At 37.5% G+C, this 21,874-nt stretch overlaps 1 protein-coding gene across 4 annotated transcripts in view; it reads right to left on the minus strand.

Annotated features, from left to right (window-relative positions):
- LOC108698815 (nesprin-2-like) overlaps positions 1 to 21,874 on the minus strand; it is a 194,396-nt gene that overhangs the window by 52,928 nt on the left and 119,594 nt on the right. For all 4 annotated transcript variants that reach the window (XM_018230644.2, XM_018230641.2, XM_018230643.2 and 1 more), the window contains exons 68-81: positions 12,376 to 12,555; positions 11,288 to 11,467; positions 9,481 to 9,576; positions 8,775 to 8,875; positions 7,318 to 7,465; positions 5,740 to 5,877; positions 4,561 to 4,698; positions 3,461 to 3,670; positions 2,749 to 2,844; positions 2,431 to 2,550; positions 2,138 to 2,338; positions 1,652 to 1,819; positions 1,287 to 1,418; positions 395 to 591 (exon numbers count right to left, since the gene is read on the minus strand). In XM_018230644.2, coding sequence (XP_018086133.1) covers positions 395 to 591; positions 1,287 to 1,418; positions 1,652 to 1,819; positions 2,138 to 2,338; positions 2,431 to 2,550; positions 2,749 to 2,844; positions 3,461 to 3,670; positions 4,561 to 4,698; positions 5,740 to 5,877; positions 7,318 to 7,465; positions 8,775 to 8,875; positions 9,481 to 9,576; positions 11,288 to 11,467; positions 12,376 to 12,555 — 2,105 coding nt within the window. The remainder of the gene's footprint in view (positions 1 to 394; positions 592 to 1,286; positions 1,419 to 1,651; positions 1,820 to 2,137; positions 2,339 to 2,430; positions 2,551 to 2,748; positions 2,845 to 3,460; positions 3,671 to 4,560; positions 4,699 to 5,739; positions 5,878 to 7,317; positions 7,466 to 8,774; positions 8,876 to 9,480; positions 9,577 to 11,287; positions 11,468 to 12,375; positions 12,556 to 21,874) is intronic.

Consider the following 21,874-nt stretch of genomic DNA (forward strand, 5'->3'; position numbering starts at 1 on the left):
ATAAAAAAATTCCCCCAGTCTTAACAAATAACCCTTAAGATGATTTTCCCATTGCACAACTATAATCACCTTTAATTTAACACTGATGTGTACTACATACTACATACAGAGACAATTCTCAATGATGTCTATAAAAACCCAGTAGTCATATCATGTCATTTTTTTTCTTATCTTTAATAAATCAAATCAATTAAAAAAAATAGTCTTGAGTATATTCCCAGTAGCGTTTTTTTCTTTGATTGTGAAAAAAATTCAACCTCAAATTTTGATAAATGTGCCCCATAGTGTTTGGTCTGTGTGCAGGAGTACAAGATAGACAAGGTATATGCAGAGGCTGCTGTGGGCCTAAGAGTGTACAGTTTCATCATGATTTGGAGAAACTAGTAATACTCACCTGCCCAAATGTCTGAGGAGGGATTCCAGGCGATGCAGCTCATGGGTAACTTTCTGAGTTAACTGAGACCATTGCTTTTCTAGTTTCTTGATTTGGGTTTCCAGCTCTGGACAATTTACCACTGTGATCAGTTTTTTTCCATCAGCAATAACTTGGCACAACCTGGACTCTACATCCTCAATATGTATTTTTATGTGCTGCAACCAAAAATGGTCAGATATTGCACTAGGAAAGCTACAATTTACAATCTAAACATTTGCTTTTCTACTTAATGTTCTATACTATTAATGGCACATCCTCACTGGCTTTTCAACAAAGATATAGAATGAATAACATTTGTTTCCTCCATTACAGCAAATGGCAACCTAGCATGTCTTAAATTTTATCTTAGAGCAATCTTATATTATACAGTACCCTTTAAGTAGTGCTGTGGTTGTGAGACTAAGGTTTTACATTTATAACAAGATAATACTACATATTCAAATGCTAATATGACTGAAATATGATGTTCATTATTAATTTGCTTTAGTTGAAGCTGCTTTGAGAAAACAATAATAAATGGCAAATACCCAAGGCACTCTGCAGGGGCACTGGTGTTTACATTATAAAACCTCTGTGTCATCAGGAATAAGATTTGAGTCATGTACATACAGTACTTCTGTTGAACAAATAAGAAGTAAATATGGAACCCGATGCAGATAAAAATATTTGCCTTGTGGACAAAAGAGGGATGGGAATGAAATGACCTGAATAATTTCATCCCAATGCAGCATGCCTGTTGTTAGACTATCTGACAAATATACTTTTTAGGGAATACCTAAAACATCTGTTTCCATGGGATACTTTTATTTTAACTCAATTATCAATAAACTTAAGACAGTCTTCATTTTACCTGATACTGGTGGATCCTTTCTGCAACTCGTTCTTCTGACTCTTCCACCAAACCAATAGCTGGGACAAGATATATTAGATTTTCTAGCTCTTTGTTGAAATGGTCATATCTTAAATCAAAGTCTCTCCAATCCTGTTGATATTAAGATTCAAAGTTATTATGGTGACATTTGCAAATGCATAAAAAAAATACAAAACTCATGAGTAAATGGAGATGGTGGTGGGATATGTTAGGATGATATACATATCTCTACTCTTAAATAACTCCACCAGTTCTCAGAAAAACCTTTTTACACAGACACACCCCATCCCACGACACCCCCTATGCAGAAAGAGTTAACCTTCAAATTGAAAAAACATCATTACCCTTAGTGTGCTCTTAATTTGAATTCCATGTGGCTCAGCCTCTTCCTGTAGTGATATGGAGTCAAACACAATGCTTCCTTGGATGTCTTTGCTGAGTTCTTCCTGAGGGGCTGTTGAGAAGTACATCTGCACCAAAATGACTTGATTTTCCAGCATGTTGAAAAAGTTCTGTTTGAAAACAAAATTCCCAAGGCAATTAATTGGCATGTTTCACTGGGCTACATTTATAATCGTTATTGTAGTGGAAGGGGGAACAAAGCAGTAAATATTGGTCTAATATGCAAGCTTATGGGTGAGACGCATTGGATGCATTGGTTTAAATGCATTCGCTAGAGAGAATGAATCATCTGGATAGATATGTGTAAAGTGATAAAAAAATTTTAATTAAAAATGGGTATAAATAACTGTGGAACCAAAAGAACATAGACCTACATTGATGCATATTTCCAAATAAAGCAAAATATAAAAAAGGAAAGCAAACCATACCCTATACTTCTCTAACTGGGATGTAAGGGCTTCTTTACTCGTTGGCCGATGGGCCTTACTGCTGGAAAGCTTTTCTTTTCCAACTTCCAGTAGATCTACAATCCCACAACGCAGTGCGTTCCACTGGGACTTGTTGACAGAGGCACTTGTCCACTCTTCCTGTTTTGCACGTAAAATCCTCCAAGTGTCATTAAGCACTTCCTGCAAAGAAAATGCAATGGAACCTGTAAGAATCTATTTAAGAACCTTTGAGTTAAACCTGCTATTTTTTTGGTCAGTTTTGGCTTTCTCACCTCTACTTTGTGTATTTCTTGGTTCAAGGCCACAGGTACAGAGAGTGTCTCTCCTTTTTCTTTAAGTAAAGGCAACTGACCTTCAAAGTTTTTGAGTTCTGACTCATATGTAACAGATTTCTGTTGGAAAGAAATATACAACGTAAAATAATTTCTAGCAATTCTTGTCCTTGTCCAGTCCCCTTAATTCCTGACGCTGAGGTTCAACTTTCTTCTACTTCTCTACTATCATCACTCCCTTTTATTCCCACAGTAGGCTAATTATTGTTGCTCTGCTTGAATTAAAACAGCATCGTGAAGATAATTTGAGGAACTTACCTGAAGTTGCTCAGAAGTCTGTCCAGCATTTCTGGATTCTTTCAATATTTCAGACTTGATTTCAAGAAGGGACTCATATAACTGCTGTATGTCATTCTGCATTAAAAAACAATTACATAACTAAAATATATTCTGACAAATATAGCCATCATAGCCCACCATATAGACAGACATATAGGGAGTTTACTGTTTTACACTAGAATTTGCAGCTCTCTGGCTTGGAATTGAACCTGGTGTTTGATTCCTAGGGACTACTTACTCTAGTAACCAAGCAGTAGTATGGATGTAAGATGACACTGGCACACTAGGGGATTGGTTGGGGAGGGAGTGTAGACACCTAAGTGCATCTCACCCCCATGAATACAGTGCTGCCGAATTCATGGGGTGATCTATCTGCACTTGAAAGAGGACAACATAGACCTATGGCACATTGCCCCCCCCCCCTTGTCCTGACTAAGGTAAATTCTCAGGTTCCAGTGCCGACTTTAGGACAGTCAGTGGCCACATCAGACAACGCGTGGCCAGATGTTACTTTTGGAGCAAGGTGCAGAATGAAGTTCTGGTCCCAATCACTTTTTACTGTAGTATGTGAAACTTGCACACCATTTATAAAATCCACTCACAAAATTATACAAGAGTATTGCTGGGCCAGCATTAAGTGGCAAAAAATCAAAATGCGATGATCCTGCTGAAATTTAAGTTATGCACTTACCGGGTATAAGCTGTGCTTTTCAAGCTCTGTCTGTATACATTTTACTTTGGATTCAGCAGCACTACGAGTCTGCAGTAGCCAAGCCCACATGTTATTGTAACACTGTGATATTACTGCTGTACATTCATCATTATGGGCGACTGGCTGTAAGAGAGCTTCTTTATTATTGGCCATAGCGGCTTGCAGTGTATCTAATTCTTCTGTCAGTTTCTGGGATAAAGCAAAAGAGCACAGATCAAAGCAAAAGATTTATGGTGGTATAAATATTGAATGACTTCCAATGGAAACTCTGTTGCTTCATATTTGTTCCTTCAGTTTTTTTCAAAAATCCCTAAACTCTGTATAATAATTTCTATGCTCTTTAAAGGAGAAATCAACCTGTTCTGAAAAAAACCCATACTGTGTTTTCTACACAATTATAGTTCATATAAACAAGCTGCTTTTGCGGAAATTGAAAAAGGCTATATGGCGCAGGTTAAATAGTGGATAACAGATAACACCACTATGTTCTACAGAGCTTATCTGCTATCTGCTGTGTAGCCTGAGCCTTTTCTCCTTTGAATGGCTGGCCCTATTGCTACACAGCAGCTTATTAATATAAACAATAGTAGTGTTTCTGAAGCAAACACAACAGTTTTACCAGTGCAGGACAACACTGCATTATATTTGTATTACTTTAACACACTTTTATTTTTGATGGTATGAAGATCCATATTACGGAAAGATCGATTGACGGGAAAACCCCAGGTCCAGATCATTTTGGATAACAGGTCCCATACCTGTAGTATGAATGCCTGATGCACAGTCTGCAGTATATGTAGTCTATGACTGATATACAGTATGTATATATATATATAACAGCAGTCGGTGGAACGCACGACCAGAAGTTCAAAGAACTTCCTTCACATGATTTTAAGAATTTGTGTTCGGTTTGGTTCGGCCAGACACTAGGATTTGGCCGAGTCCTGGTAAAAAATGGCAAATACTGCCAAATCTCAAACCAAATCCTGGATTCACTGCTTCCAATATATATGCTGTATAACACATATGTCAAGAGAACAAGGGGCACCAGGGGCATAGTAGCAAATGAATATGCTCACCTCACACAGGACCTGCTGTGACACTGCTTCCTCTTTGGAAAACATCTCTCTGGCTAATATTTCATCTGTGTTTTGCAGCCATTGTGCAGAAGCATAAAGCCAAGAAAATAGTGTTTTCAGGAGATAACTTTCTTTTTCCTAAGTGAAACATAATGTATTTCAGAACTTTATCTACTACTGTCTGCCATGCAAAAAAGGGTCATGTTACGGAGTCGAGGAAGAGGAGTTTAAACAGTACAGAAGCTACTCATAGCTTTCATTGGTTTACACTAGCAAAATGCTGGAGCTGAACATTCTCAGATACTTAGTCTAATGCACTGCCCTACAAAAATAAAGCTGTTTTTTTTTTACCTGATGACCATAAATAATTATACATTATTTGGGTCTCATCAAACTGTGTGTGAATTAGTCTCCATTGTTTGAAATAACCCCTCCCCTGCTGTTCTGAACTCAGAAATAAATATGTCAATTAGTGTATACTTCTGGATCATTTTCCAAATAAATGTATTTAAAAATAAATAAAGCCAACCAGTGGCTTGTGAGTAACATGTTGCTCAGCAACCCCTTGGATATTGCTCCCAGTGGCCTTAAAGCAGCTGCTTATTTTTGAGTACCTGGTTTGGAGGCAAACTTTAGTTGTCTAAGCAGTATGTACTGCCAAAGAGAGCCTCCTATAGTCTGCCAGTCCACACAGGGGCTACCAATAGCCAATCACACCCCATATTTGGCATCCCCAGGGACTTTTTGCCTGCTTATGTTACTCTCCGACATTTTTTACATTTTAATGTGGCTCACGGGTAAAAAAAAGTTTGGGGACCCCTGTTCTACTTCATTAAAACAATCAATCTGAGGCTGAATAGATGGGCTCTTTAGCTCAGCGGAATAATTTTTAGTTTTGGTTTTAAAATCCCTCTAGCTCATGGCCCCATTATTTCAGTTACTCATTGTACAACCAGTGCTGTTGTGCAATATTTGTTGCCTGTGATTTAACCATAGGATGTTTCCTGGATATCGATAACGGTGGGCGCTGAGAATGCTAAATCACTATGATGGAGCCTAGTCCCAAGGAAGTGCTCCAGTTCATTCTAAGAAATTTAGGTTGGTGAAAATGTTATTAGTTATTAACTAATATCCAGAATTACTGCACAGTTATTAGTCACTGAATTAAATTCTCATTACCTGATTACTGAGAACAGACACTTCTTTCGCCAGGGATTTTAGCTGAATTGTTATATTATTCAGTTCTTCAGTAACTGGTAATTTTGTTCTTGTCAAAGAAAACCTTGGCGCAATGCTTATTTTCACTTCTTTGGCACTCTAACAGTCAAAGAAACAAACAAAAACATATTAAAAATATGGTCATGGTCACAAAGCATAAAAATGTACCAATACAGTTTACAATACCTATGCTGTACAGTGCTGAAGATACAGTATATGTAGCGCTATATAACTAATATGTACATGCATACATAAAATATATAACAATGTACATTACAGTACACAGATTTTTTTATAGTCTTTTATGCATGATTTAAATTTAAAAAGCATGAGGGTGATAATCATATGTGTAAGAGCAAAGCATTACAGAGCCCCTGTTTTTAATGCACCTACAAATATATGTGGATTGACTCTCACACATGGGGCAAATTCACTAAGTGCAGAAGCGCCGAACGCTAGCGTTAATTCGCTAGCGTTTGGCATTTTCGTTGCTGCGCAAATTCACTAACGAACGCTGGCGTAGTTGCGCTAGTGTTACTTCGCACCCTTACGCCAGGCGAATTTTCGCTAGCGACGTAACTACGCAAATTCACTAACTTGCGCAGTGTACTGAACGCTACCTTTTACGCTAGACTTCCTTCGCCACCTCAGACCTGGCGAAGCGCAATAGAGTAGATAGGGATTGTTTAAAAAAAAGTCAAAATTTTTTCTAAGTCCCAAAAAACGCTGGCGTGTTTTCTACATTATGGATGATAGGCTGAAAAAGAGCAAAATATTTTTTGGGGCTCCCCTCCTTCCCCCCTACTTTTCCTGACTCATGGCAACTTACCTAGACAGTGGGCACATGTGTAGGGCAAAATAAAAATTTTATTTGATGATTTGAAGGTTTTCTTGGCATTTGTAGTGCTGATACGTGTTCCTCCATTGAAATTTGAATTTGGTGCCGTATGCAAATTAGCCTACGCTAGCGTAACTTCGCTTTACATAGCGAATCAACGCTAGCGCAACTTCGCAACCTTACACTACCCCTGAACTTTGGATTTTAGTGAATTTGCGGAGCGCTGGTGAAACTACGCTTGGCGAAGTGCGGCGAAGCGTGGCGAAGCGCAGCGAAGTTGCAGCGAAGGCGAAACTACGAATGTTAATGAATTTGCCCCATGGAGTTTTGTACAATGCTGGATATTGAAATTTAACATATCTATAACTTTGCTATGAGCTAAGAGGGATGATTAAATGTTTAATCACAAAGCTAGCCCAAAGCAGGACTTAAACATAAAAAAAAAAGAAGTTGGCTTCTGTTTGTTATTGACATTACAGTCACACAGGCAATAAGCAGTGTAATATTAGACAGATCTGAGCAAATTATACACTCATCTATTTTATCAGACAAATAAAAAGAATGGTAATGTGGCCCTTTAAGCGCGAGATGGAAAAGATCATTATTTTACAATAGGAGTTATTGGCAAAAGTGACCAAATCTCTAGCAAGGTACAAACAGATGCGTGCTTAAAAGGTTGGGGAAAAATATTTCACACTCACCACTGACTTATTCACATCATCTATTCTGTATGACAGTTGTTTTTGCAAATACCGCCACTTGCTCCAGCTCACACCTTCTAGTGAATATATGGGGATATTGCTGTCGGGTGCAGCATTTATTTCTGATACTTGTTCCACACTCTGACTCCTAGGAATGAGAAGAAATAAAATTCAATAAACATGGTGTTTATGTATAAATGCAGGTACATTGATCTTTAGAGTTCTAGGACAATGTTGTGCCCATTCATTAAACACCGTGTGGCAAAATGAAATGTGGTACAGGTATAGGATTCGCTATCTGGAAACATGTTATCCAGAAAGTTCCAAATTACAGGATAATAATTAAAAAATATATTTTCTTTTTCTCTGTAGTAATAAAATAGTACCTTGTACTTGATCCCAACTAAGATATAATTAATCTTTATTGGATGCAAAACAATCCTATTGGGTTTATTTAATCTTAAAAAGATTTTTAGGTAGATTTAAAGGGGTTGTTCACCTTCCAAACATTTTTTTCAGTTCAGTTGTTTTCAGATTGTTCTCCAGAAATAAATATTTTTTAAATTACTTTCCATTATTTGCTGTATTTTTTACTGTTTTTCCAAAATCTAAGTTTAGAGTTGAATGTTCTTGGCTCTGGTGTTTTAATCTGGCAGCTCAGTAATTCAGGTGCAGGCTCTAAACTGTTACAGTTTTGCAAAATGTAGTTGATACATTTATTAGCTGCGTGTCTTCCCAACCGCTATAATGAAAAGTCGCCTGCGCTAAATCACACATGGCGCTTCGTTTTCCAAAGTTGCCCGAAGTTGCCTCACGAGGAAACTTCGGGCGACTTCGGAAAACGAAACGCCGCGTGTGCTTTAGCACAGGCGACTTTTCATTATAACGGACGGGAAGACACGCAAAGGCAGTTCGGGGAGCTTGTCACCCAGAAGAAGGGGCAATTAGTCGCCAGGCGACTAAATCTCCCCGAATCTGCTCGTGTGGACTGATCCATACAACGTTGAAAATTGACACTTTACACTTCAATATTAGAAAAACGGTCACACATAGAAAATAGGGATTACTTGGAAAAAGTCATTATTTCTGGTGATCTATCTGAAAACAACTAGTTGTTTGAAGGTGAACAACCCCTTTTAAGGTAAGGAGATCCAAATTACAGGCCCCATATCTGTAGTAGGAAATCAGGTCATGTCTTTTTAGTGTGTTCTATCAGATATACACCAAGCTACATGGTAAATATTGTACAGTTGATTAAGGAGGTATAAAGACAGATAATCTAAATATTTGCCTTTGTTTAAATAAAAAGGGATACATTACCATTACTACCTACACAATAAAGTTATAAATACAGTACTTTAAATATTTAAAAATACTCTATTATACCACAAATAGAGCTTGTCTGTGAAATTCAATCCATTGTGTATATTAAGAAGAACCTATACAATATTTATTACCTTGAAGGTGATCCCATTATTACTTGTTCAGAGACCACTTTGTCCCATTGGTGTGTTTCTCCAGGTACTTCTTTAGATGTAGGAAGTTCTATGCCAGAGACCTACAGAGAACAATAACAGGGATCTTTAATCAACCTTAATCAGTGTTTCTTATAACCCTCCTCCCTATGGAGGCAATTTCATACTCTGAAGCCTACCTTCTGCGAGCCATTGTGTGGCCAGTGTCAAATGGGACACTACCAGGACAATTCCAGGTGAGATGCATACAGGATGGGGGTTTAACAGCAAGTGATATCAGATCAAAACCATAGATTTATACAGTGGCAGCAACTCACAGTAACACCATGGTAAACTTGAGACTTACTGTTTTAGTTGCAGTAAAGCAGCAGCTTGGGAGATACAAATTCATACAAACGTCAGGGCTCCACTTACAGGGCACTGGTAATTTATCCAAGTCAGAGCTGCTTGTCTTGTTTTTTAGCTAGAAGTCCTTAATAATTAATCTACATATCAAAGTACATGTCCTTTCTCTTAATTCCAACATTAAAAACAAATAAAGTACATTCTTGAGCAACAGTCACCAGCATTCATTGCAATATTGTTGTCAATGTTCTAAACAGCAAACAGAACCAAAAAATGACTAAATGACAATTGATATTTAGCTGGACAGAAAGAAATTGATATGCTAGATGTCAGATCATCTTACTCTGGATATGTCTGTAGAGTCGGGCTCAGGCCCTCTCTGCTCTTCTAGCTGTATAGCCTCCTTTATCTTTAATGACATATTCACTTCATTCTGAACCTGGAACAATTAGAACAGATAATTTATCCATTTATGCATCAGAGAGTGAGCTATTTACTGTCAATAACTATAGATAAAGGAATATTGTAATCAGTTTAAAGTGTTTATTTATGCCTGTAAACAGTGACTAATACTACATAGTACTGTTGCTCTTAAAAATAATTGCTATACTTTAATTCTGAAAAAACTATAGTAACTATTTTTTTTAGGATGTATGTTTCCTGGCAGTATTGTCACTGTTCCCAATGCCCGTCTGCTAGATATTCTGTCTTCCTTTATGATTCTGGATTCTACAAGTTTTTTCAAATCTCATTGATATGTAAAGCACTGCTGCCTAGTGATTTCTGGGTTTCATTTAACTACAAAATCACTAGAGATTAGAAAGCTTAGCTGAGGTGGAACAGACAAAATCATGAAATTAAAAATAAAATTGACAATGTCAACTTCTGATGTGAAACAGAACTCAAGACATTATAAAGTAACACAATTAATTATCACATTCTCCACTAGTGTAGTCTGGGTGGCTGTGTCATTCTTATTAGGTCTCCTGGTTGCTTCCCTGCTTAGTTCTGTTGCTCAGTATGACAAGAGCGATAAAACAGCTGAGAGTGCTGGGAAGAGCACACTGAGCAGTTTTACATTGTTATTCATTGGGCATATGTGCCCTTTAAGAAGAGTATTTCTGTATCAATAAAGGTTATACCAGAAAGTGTGGACCTACCAAGGTGGATCATGGGGGACCTGTGATGTGCACAAGTCACCTACAATTTTGTGCAGGGGCCAAAAAATCCTTTAAAACTATTGCCAGACTAAAGTCATTGCACAGACTAATTCAAATTCTCTTGTATCTTCTTCTTTCCTGCATTTCTCTTCTTATGAAAATGGTACAACATTATCTGCTACAGATGCTCAGTACATTTAACACAAGAGGCCTTGTCTATTCACCAGGCTTTCTCATCTATACCTTTAAATCTTTGGAATGTATTAGCCCTGTCTCATTGTACTTATCAAATACTGCACCTACTCAATCGTGTTCTTCAGCTAAACCCTTACAAATATATTTCTATAAACACTAAAAGACTAAAACAATTCTGGATTTGCCCGTGGATAAGATACAAAATATCAATGCTCTTTATCCTTGCTGGAACTAACATTGTCTTTCCAGATTAGAGTGAACTTTAACGCATAGTAAAAAGCTTTTGGAAAACCACTGGTTGCATTTCACTGTAGTTCATGTTCCACAAAGGGCAGTGCTGCTGTTTTCTAGACATTTGATATATTATCATTAGTAAAAATATTTTTATAAAACTGTGCTCAGCACTCTCTAGTTCCTCTAGTTCAGGGGTGTCCAAAAGGTAGACCGGGATCTACCAGTAGACTTTAACTGGTGATCAGTAGATCTCAAGACACTGTCAACAAACAACAAACAGCTTCTCTAAATCACCCTCCTATTTCATGCTTTTCATTCAGATATTTATTATGTTAACAAATAGTTGCTCATTAATTATAACTCATAAATCAATATAATATTTACAGTGTAAGTAATATTTTCCATGGAACAGAATGCTAACTTTTATGGATGTAGATAATAATGGGACAACATCACTAATAGTAGACCCCGCATCAGTAAAGTATGGGCACTCCTGCTCTAGTTACTTTCACAGAACATAACAAAAAATGAAAGCCATTTTGTTTATGAATTTAATAATACCTCTCCAATAGTAGTTTTGGCTTGCAGCATTGCCTGTACATTCTCTAAACAGCTCTTAAGTGTAGTCAGCTTTAAGGACAAGGTTTCAGCCTCTTTGAACATTGCCCCATTTCCTTGATTCCGGTGTCTGTCCCCTTCCAACATAGTGCATATCTTCTTTTCAATCTCCTGTAATGTATTCTTGCAGAGATAAAGATAAACTTGATCAGAAAATTCAGTTTTAATCCATGAATCACAGTGTTTTGATATTTTTCAAACCTGAAATTGACATCTAGGTCAAATTAGTCTAGAAGAGGTCAACAGTGACTTTTTGCATTGTCATCATGGTTACTATTTGGTTGTCAGATAGTTAATCCTCTACTGGCTTGAGAGGACTATAAATTAACACAGCACAAATTCTGTTCTATAAATGGAATTGCATTAGCCTTTGCTTGAACTTCCTGAGGGGTAATGTCACACATGGACCACTTTAAATGGCATGGCCACAGCCAATTGCAGTAGATTAGGCTCCTCCGAAGATAAAAGGTGACATCCTGGGATGCACAGGATAATCAGTTTCAGTAAACCTTATTATAAGCTGCCATTCTCTGATCTCCCTATGTGCTTAGTGGGCCTACAGGTCATTAAACAGCAGCTTCCCAAGCAATGAATATGTAGAAGGGACAGGAAGTCTGTGCTGCTCCAGATGTTGAATTACAAGCACAGGAGTGATTATTGGGGAAAACTGTAGTATGCCTTTCCTTATTTATCATTTTTATTATTATAATTCAGTGATCAGTCAATTTACATCAGCTCTCCAGCAAATGCATTTTCTAAGGTGGGTGTTCTTTAGTAGTAATTTCACAAGTAATACAGAATTTGTATCTGTATATAAAGCAAGGAGGCTGGTGTCTTTATGCATGTAATAACTGTGCACTTCCTGCTTGCCTTACGCATTACTTCTGGAACTGGTATTCACTGGAGCTTCATTCCCGGAATATTTCTGTTTGATAAAGTCCTTGTTTGGTAGTGACATTGTGTGTTTAAATGCACTGTATGGAGGAAGCCTTTAGTCTGTATTCTTGTTGAACTCTGGGCACTTCTCTTACCTGGCAGTCTGCAAGTTGCTGTTCCACTATCTGCTGCATTTCAGAGACTTGTTTGCTCGTTTCTAATGATAGATTTAACCTTTGGAGCCAAAGCTCAACCTCTGTTGCCCTTCTCTGGCACTCGCACAGGATCATCTCCAGGTCTTTCTGTTTGCCAGTCGAGGTTTTACTTTCTTCCCCCTGAAAGAAAATCCATAAGGAAGGCATGAAGATAGGAAGCAGCTGCTGAGTACAAGAAACAAGCAAGCTAGCACAGCACCCTGCAGCTTTCAGGCACGCTTACCCATGGCAGAACCGAGCCATATACTCAGTCCCATGTGTAGTGAAAAAGAATCTCATGTGATCTAATGTCAACAGGTTTCCTGGCAGCTAATCTACGTTTGCTCACGATTTTTTTTTATTGCAGAGAGCAAACCCCAGCTCAGTAAATTAACTGCTTCATGGACAATGATATATGAACAGTAAGGTACTTGTAAAATAATGTACCTTTAAAGCGTGAAAAATCTTGTATTGCATTGCTAATATCTAAAGTGACGTTTAATAATTATTAGATCTAATTATAGACTGCTGCTGCAAAAAGTACAGCTCACACACACATAGGTTGCTAGTAGATTATGTTTATTCCCTTTATTCTGAGTGTTGCAGAACTTTAGATCTAACAAGTAAGAAATATAAAATTAGGCATTTTAGTATGGAATTAACCAAAAGATTAACGCTCAGCATCTTGAGCTTCTATGCTGCATTCTCTATGCACCAGGGGAGAATCTCAAATTTTCTGCTGCCATGTTCAGTAGATATTTTGTCTCAGCTGATACTCCCTTGTGTGCCTGGTCCTAGAGGGAGTCACAGGTACTGGCATCACTAAACTCCTACATCTCATAGAGCAGCATATGGTCTTTAAATTTGTGTAAACAGCAGAATCCTTTTAATTATATGTTGACTAATTTTTATTTTAAAATAATGTGGACTCTCCTTTAGAAAGGCTGGACTAGGCAAACAAAAAAGTCATTTTACATTTATTTTAAAATAAATCTAACTGTTAAACGAAACCTAATCGAACTGAGTCTCTTAAAACAGAATGGTGTAGATGTAGCCCTTTAATACAATTAAACTGATGTTTGTGCTCCTTCCTACTACATGAGCACTGTGTTATATTATAGTAATTAGGATTCATGTAAATGGGAGGATCCCAAACACCTTTACACAGTGAAGCAAAATGCTTGATAGCCGTAAGGCAGCTTTCTCTGGCTTCAGGGGTGTAACTATAGAGGAAGCAGACCCTGCGGTTGCAGTGGGGCCCAGGAGCACTGGGGGCCCAGTGATGCTCTAATTAATGAGTAATTTTAATATATCGGGGTAGAACAGGCTACCTTATCAATATTTTGGGGCCCTAAATTGAAATTGCTGTGGGGACCAGTAATATCTAGTTATGCCACTGTCTGGCTTTCTATGTAATCGTTGCTCTGCAAGACACTTTTACTTTCAGCTTGACTATTTGCATGTATGTTCTGAGAATGAAAATAATAGAAAATGAATGAAAATAATGAAAAAATAGTGTGCCGACCTATCTCTACCCTTTGTTGGTCTTAGGAGTGACTACTCCTTCTCTATCTCAGCTCTGTTTGATTTCTGTATCAAGTTTTCCCCACCAACATTGTTCTCAGTGCACCTTAAGCTTCTAAATGGACAAAATCTCATCAAGCAGAAGCCAAGATTCATGGCTGCACACAATACAGAATGTACACTGGAAACAGAGAGATAATCTTACCTTTTCATACTGACAGGCAGGAAGCCAAATGCCATAAAGGAATGGCAGTCGAATAGGGCCTACCTATAGTCACAACCAGTGGAAAATGGGTGGGGAGGCCTTTACAGCTTGTGATTGCTCTCTGTAGGCAGAGCTAGGCAGGGAGGCTACTATATTTACATACAAGGTTCATATATAAACTTTTGCTCACTGTGGCCAGAACTAGGGGAGGCGTCTTCATTTACATAAAGGTAAATAAAAATAAAATAGAAATACATTAGGAAAGGCAATCTTTGGCACCCCAGCCATTAAATTATATAAGGCTGTCATGAATCCTTAATCCACTGTAAGGAGTAGCTGGTATTATACAACTACAGCAGCTTCTGCCTAAAACAGCTCTCAGCTACTAGACAGTAGTGCACAGGTTAAACACAATTATTCTGCAAAGATGAAGAGTACCAGCCAGGATTTTACCTGATTACATATTAGGACAGATATAATAATGCACACTGTTAAAGATTAAAATGACAGCCCACATCACTAAGTTGGTCTTGAACATAAAGGGGTTGTTCACCACAGCATGATGTAGGGAGTGATATTCTGAGACAATTTGCAATTGGTTTACATTTTTTATTATTTGTGATTTTTGAACTATTTAGCCTTTCATGCCACAGCTCTCCAGTTTGCCGTTTCAGTAATACAGTTGCTATGGTCCAAATGACCATAGCAACAATGCACTGCTTTGAATTTAGAGACTGGTATATGAATAGGAGAGGGGCTGAATAGAAAGCTAAGTAATAAAAAAGCAGCAACAACAATAAATGCATAGCCTTAAGGTGGCCATACACATAGAGAACTGCTTGTTTGGCGATTTCATTTGTTTTTATATTGGGTCAATGACCCCCATTTGAAAGCTGGGAAGAGTCAGAAGAAGAAAGCACATCATTTAAAAACTATAAAAAAATAAATAATGAAGACCAATTGAAAGTTTTCTTAAAACTGACCATTCTGTTACTTTAAAAAAGTTAACTTTAAGGTGAACCATCGCTTTAAAAAGAACCTGTTTCTAGCTAGTGACTGCCATTAGCAAATCAGCACACGTATACTTTATTAAAAATACTTTCAAAGGCTGTACACTATATAAAGACCTGGGAATAATCCCATCTGGATGCCTTGATCACACCGAATAAAAAGACATGAGCAACTTTGTGAGCTCTTGCTTCTGGAGAACTACAATGCTTGACATCTGGCAGCAGAGGATGCTGGGAGTTATAGTACTTGTCGTTGCAAATATAACTCTCCCTGTGGAATCTGCAACTAAAAACAAACATCTCGCATATCTGTCCATTCTGACTTCAAACATTCTACACTGTAATTCTTGTACTGCGGGAATTAACTCTATTTATAGCTGTTAGTTAAACACAGACACAAACTGGTTGGACTGGATTATTGTCAATTCATTTAGCCGCCACTGCTTACACTCCGTTAATTATTAATCACTCGGTCTGAAAAGGGAAGATCAGTAACACAATAATATACCTAGTTTGTTGTTAGAAACTTGCTATGCATTCCCATACAATATATGGTTAAAACACAAAGGAATTCATCATTATGAAATATTCCTTTTCATCTGAATGATTATTTATTGAGAGTGAGACTGCAAGGATTATGTTTCATTTGGCCTTTTGCTTTCAAAATCTAAAATGTTCCAAAAACTGCTTTGCCGAAATGTTACAAAATACATGTTAATGAGCAAAAAAGGGCTACTGATACATTTCAAGATATTTGATGCCAATGCTGATTACAGTCATACGGGGGAATGTAATAAAAATCGCTAACGGAAAAACTATTCGCAATGCGAAAAGTTATGCCTTTGCGCAAACAAATTTTGCTCTGTGCGAATTTAATATAGCTTTTGCGAGCCCGGAAACTGTTTAGCGACCACTTCCGACAGTGAAAGACCGTTTGCGAATTTTATAGCTTGCGCCAATGCGCAGTCAATGTAATAAAACTTCTTACTGAAAAAGTCGTTATGTTTGCTCCAAATGATTACGACACCTTCATGCACTTCTTATGAGTGCGCAATTAAAATTCGCAATGCGCAATTAAAATTCACAATGCAATAACAGTTTAAGGAACAATATTACATTGCGAGATGTGGATTTTTAGTCTTATTGGTGCGAATTGTTTTGCTCTTTGCGACTTTTATTACATTCCCCTGATAGACTGATTAAATGCTGGCATTCCAGTAGTACAATCACACAGCCCCTCCAGGTAATGGCCTCACTAGGGTTGCCACCTTTTCTGGAAAAAAATACCGGCCTTCCTATATATTTATTGTTTTTCTTTATTAATAACATTGGAATCAACCATAATTTTTACCGGCTAGGCCGGTAAAATACCGGACAGGTGGCAACCCTAGACCTGACCCTAAATTTCCTTAAACCCACAGAGCACTGATTCCAAAACAGTAGGCAGAATTCAGTGGCCTAAAGGCCACTTAGGGACATATTTTGCTAGAAAGCCTATTTATTTATATACTAAATATATATAAATACACATCTTGAGGGTTCTCTAGAGAAAGATTTTGAGTAATCCCTTACCTATGTCTTATATTTAATAGAACTATATAATACTAAAACCACTGGCGCAGAGGGTAACTAAGAAAAACAGTTTTCGAGCACAGAGACCTGTGCCAAATTTTCTGTGTGCTTCATATAGCCCAGAGTGTGGACTATTTATACAAAACATCATCTATGGGCTGTTTTATGTGATGTATATTTATATATTTAGGGGGTATAGTTTCCTTTAACTAAGCTACTTTTTTTTTAGATGTTGTGTCCACTAACCCTAGTGGGCGGCACCTCTACTCCCAGGTACTTATATATTTTTGTCACCTAGTCAATTCTGTACCTCATTTTACCAGAAGAGGGCACTGACCCCAAAATTGAGTAAACTGTCAATAAAATATACCTTGCATCCTACTGCATTGTGGTAATGTTTTAAGGTCTTGTCTGCGTGAGAGACACAGAGCATCTAGTGCATTCTGCTCTCCACTATGCCAATTCAAAATATTATTATTATTAACCTGTATATATCTATCTATATCCATATCTATATCTATCTATATCTATATATATATATGTGTGTGTGTATATATAGACAAATACAAGAGTCCTCTGCACTCAACCGATTATCAATATAATTAAGACAGAGACATTTTGTGCATACTGCTACTGAAAAATGCCTTACCCTTTAAACAAAACAGGGATTGTTTGTCCATATATTGCCATATATATTTAAGCTGGTCAACTACGTCAAAGTCATCCCATATCTGGCCAGTCCTATGCTTAATTTTCATCTGATTCATTAAGAATTCTATTGCTTCATTATACATTTTACAAAGGGACTAAGTTTTACCTGCAACTTACTTGCTGCTTTTAAAGTAAAACCCCCAAACTTGGCTGCCCTTTTATTAGACACCAGTGGGATCACCTGACTATAGCTGGGAAGGGTGGGAGCTACAACATGGAGCTGGTCACTGCTCCTGTATAAACTATAACAAACAAGGGAAAGTTGTGCTCACCACTCATTTTTAAAACCATAAGGCTGGGGTGCAATGAGGCTGTGACCACAAAATACATATAGACAAATACAAGAGTCCTCTGCACTCAACCCATTATCAATATATTTAAGACAGAGACATTTTGTGCATACTGCTACTGAAAAATGCCTTACCCTTTAAACAAAACAGGGATGGCCAGATATGGGATGACTTTGACGTAGTTGGCCAGCTTAAATATATTGCAATATATGGACAAACAATCCCTGTTTTGTTTAAAGGGCGCAGAGGGTGCACTGTTATTCTTTCATATAACCAACAGAGGGTGCGTTGTAATATTGCAGTCACTGTTATTCTTTCATATAACCAACAGAGGGTGCACTGTTATTCTTTCATATAACCAACAGATAGCGCTGTGTGATATTGCAGTCACTGTTATTCTTTCATATAACCAACAGAGGGCACTGTGTGATATTGCAGTCACTGTTATTCTTTCATATAACCAACAGAGGGTGCACTGTTATTCTTTCATATAACCAACAGATAGCGCTGTGTGATATTGCAGTCACTGTTATTCTTTCATATAACCAACAGAGGGCACTGTGTGATATTGCAGTCACTGTTATTCTTTCATATAACCAACAGAGGGCGCACTGTTATTCTTTCATATAACCAACAGAGGGTGCACTGTTATTCTTTCATATAACCAACAGATGGCGCTGTGTGATATTGCAGTCACTGTTATTCTTTCATATAACCAACAGAGGGTGCACTGTTATTCTTTCATATAACCAACAGATGGCGCTGTGTGATATTGTAGTCACTGTTATTCTTTCATATAACCAACAGAGGGTGCACTGTTATTCTTTCATATAACCAACAGATGGCGCTGTGTGATATTGCAGTCACTGTTATTCTTTCATATAACCAACAGAGGGCACTGTGTGATATTGCAGTCACTGTTATTCTTTCATATAACCAACAGAGGGCGCACTGTTATTCTTTCATATAACCAACAGAGGTGCGCTGTGTGATATTGCAGTCTCTCCCCAAGCTAACTGTTGGTATAGGAATGATTAAAAGTGACTGCAATCTCAGCTACTGCCCGCTGACCCGAGTATAAGCCAAGGTAGACTTTTTCAGCACATTTTGGATGCTGAAATACTCGTCTTATACTCGGGTATATACGGTATATGTATTTTGTGGTCACAGCCTCATTGCACCCCCGCCTAATGGTTTTAAAAATGAGTGGTGAGCACAACTTTCCCTTGTTTGTTATATATATAGATATAGATAGATAGATAGATAGATAGATAGATAGATAGATAGATAGATAGAACAAGGAAAACGCACTGCTCAGGGCTTATAAAAAGTAAATCAAATTAATTAGCACATACTGAGGTTTCGGCTGCTTCTGCAGCCTTTCTCAAAGTACAAAAAGCAAATGCATCCACCATGATAAATACATAGTATTGGCGCGAACCTCTAGTGACATCACCAACGTGAAATGAAGTGTAGAAAACGTGTACCTCCCCTATCGTTCATCAAATGATTAAAACCCCACCGGTAAGTAAACCTATCAAACAACCAATATGGAATTCCATCGAGCACTGTGCCTATTACCATTAAACCTGAACATACAGTGTCTTGTGTGTATTGTGACCGATTGTATCGTGCAATAAAATATATCATATTTTCCCAATCCACCGTCTCATAAACTTTTCAAATTGACTGCAGTGAACCATCCAGTGCTGTAGACTCTGTGCTTCGATGTGCTGTGCTGTGACACAATATTTATCCTTGATAAAGGTCCTCAGGTGGGACCGAAACGTTGGACAATGCTGTGCTATAAATAAAAACACTTTGATTCATCTTCACAAGAGTGTGCTGATCCCTCCATCGTTTGTATCATTCTAATTGATCTTGCACCTCGCCTTCGACAAAGACAGAGTGCGGACACCCAAGCATCTCTATTTAGATAGATAGATAGATAGATAGATAGATGATAGATAGATAGATGATAGATAGATGATAGATAGATAGATAGATAGATAGATAGATAGATAGATAGATAGATAGATAGATAGATAGATAGATGATAGATGATAGATAGATAGATAGATAGATAGATAGATGATAGATAGATAGATAGATAGATAGATAGATAGATAGATAGATAGATAGATAGATGATAGATAGATGATAGATAGATAGATAGATAGATAGATAGATAGATAGATGATAGATGATAGATAGATAGATAGATAGATAGATAGATAGATAGATAGATAGATAGATAGATGATAGATAGATAGATAGATAGATAGATAGATAGATAGATGGATAGATGGATAGATGGATAGATAGATAGATAGATGATAGATGATAGATAGATAGATAGATAGATAGATAGATAGATGATAGATAGATAGATGATAGATAGATAGATAGATAGATAGATGATAGATGGATGATAGATAGTAGATAGATAGATGATAGATAGATGATAGATAGATGATAGATGGATGATAGATAGTAGATAGATAGATGATAGATAGATGATAGATAGATGATAGATAGATGATAGATAGATAGATAGATAGATAGATAGATAGATAGATAGATATCCTGCCGAATGGCTTTTAGGTATAGCTGTCACACCTGGAGCATATCTCTTTCTGAGATAATTCTATTTTTCGAATATTCAAATAGATCCCATATATATCTACATCTAAAGCACTCTTTCCTTTACTCTCACGAAATATAAAAAAAAGTGATTTTGAAAAAAAATAATTGTAGTTATATAAAAATTGATAATGGTCTTTTGTCAGAAAGTGTTTCCCATCCATGAGATAAGGACAGGACTAAATTGTAAGGAACGGGTGTATGTCACAATGATCCTGCCATACCGGTAACAACTTTCTATGAGAAGAGCTTCTAAGAGCAACCATTTGTATCCAGCTACACTTTAAAGCCCTTCATTGTCTCTATTTTTCCTTAGAAGCTCAGATGAAGCATCCTCATCATAGTTTCACAATGATCTTGTTAGCACATCTATGTACAGGATAAAAAAAAAAGTGTATGGTTCTTGTGTCAAGTTGGTCTCTCTTGTCAACTTCAGTCTTCCAGTGGGAACAAAAGAAGCTTTGCTTTTAGCAGTGGTTTATTTGGTAAACCTCTCTATCTATGACTTAAGTCAAAAGGTGATGTGACCGAAATGTACCACCCATCCGAGACTTTCTGTTTAACCTGTTCATTTCTGAGTGTCTGCAAAAGGCAGCAGGTACTTATGCCATAGAAAGGAGATTGTTTACAGTATTTCTTATGCATATGCGCTGATTCCGTGAATCTAACAATTTATTCAGGGAACGGTATAAAAAAACAGGCCGCCAGCACACTTTTAGACATAACTGGGGATTTAGCCTAAGGCTTATGGCACAATGAATATAATGTACTTAAACTGTAAGCTTTGTGGGACAGGGTCCTCCATCCTCCTGTGTCTTAGCACATGGCACTTAAAAAACTTTGTAACTCTAAATTCATATTTATTGCAATATTTGTAAAAATGTACAGTGCTGCATATATGTAAATAAAGACACATATTTATATATTAGGTATTAATTATAGATACCTGGCAGCAAGTGCTAGGCAGGTGCAGGAGAAGCAGGTGAGCTCTGTCCTCAGTAGGACGGGCTCTTTTTTCGCCTACACCTCCTGCAGCACCCTAATTTGCGTATCTAATTATGCACAAATTAAGGAAAGTGTAGGGGCTGGAGGGGGATACCTAGGTGCTCACCCCTCACAATAATGTTGCCTAATGCAGGTAGTGCTCTTATAGCTAGCTAGAAGGTGGCTAGCTGTAAATATAAATATATATATATATTATATAGGTATGTGAGCCGTTATCTGGAAACTCGTTAACCAGAAAGATGTGAATTACAGGAAGGCTGTCTCCCATAGACTCCATTTTATCCAAATAATCCAAACATTTATTTTCCTCTGTAATGCTAAAACAGTACCTTGTACTTGATCCAAACTAAAGATGGCCATAGACGAAAAGATCCGCTCGTTTGGGACATCGCCAAACGAGGCGATCTTTCCCCGATATGCCACTAACGGGCATGGCTATATTGGGGGTAATCTGAACGTTCGGCCCTATGGCCGAACAATCAGATTGGAATGAGAGCACA

This window comes from Xenopus laevis, chromosome 8L, assembly GCF_017654675.1.
Source record: "Xenopus laevis strain J_2021 chromosome 8L, Xenopus_laevis_v10.1, whole genome shotgun sequence".
NCBI lineage: Eukaryota > Metazoa > Chordata > Amphibia > Anura > Pipidae > Xenopus > Xenopus laevis.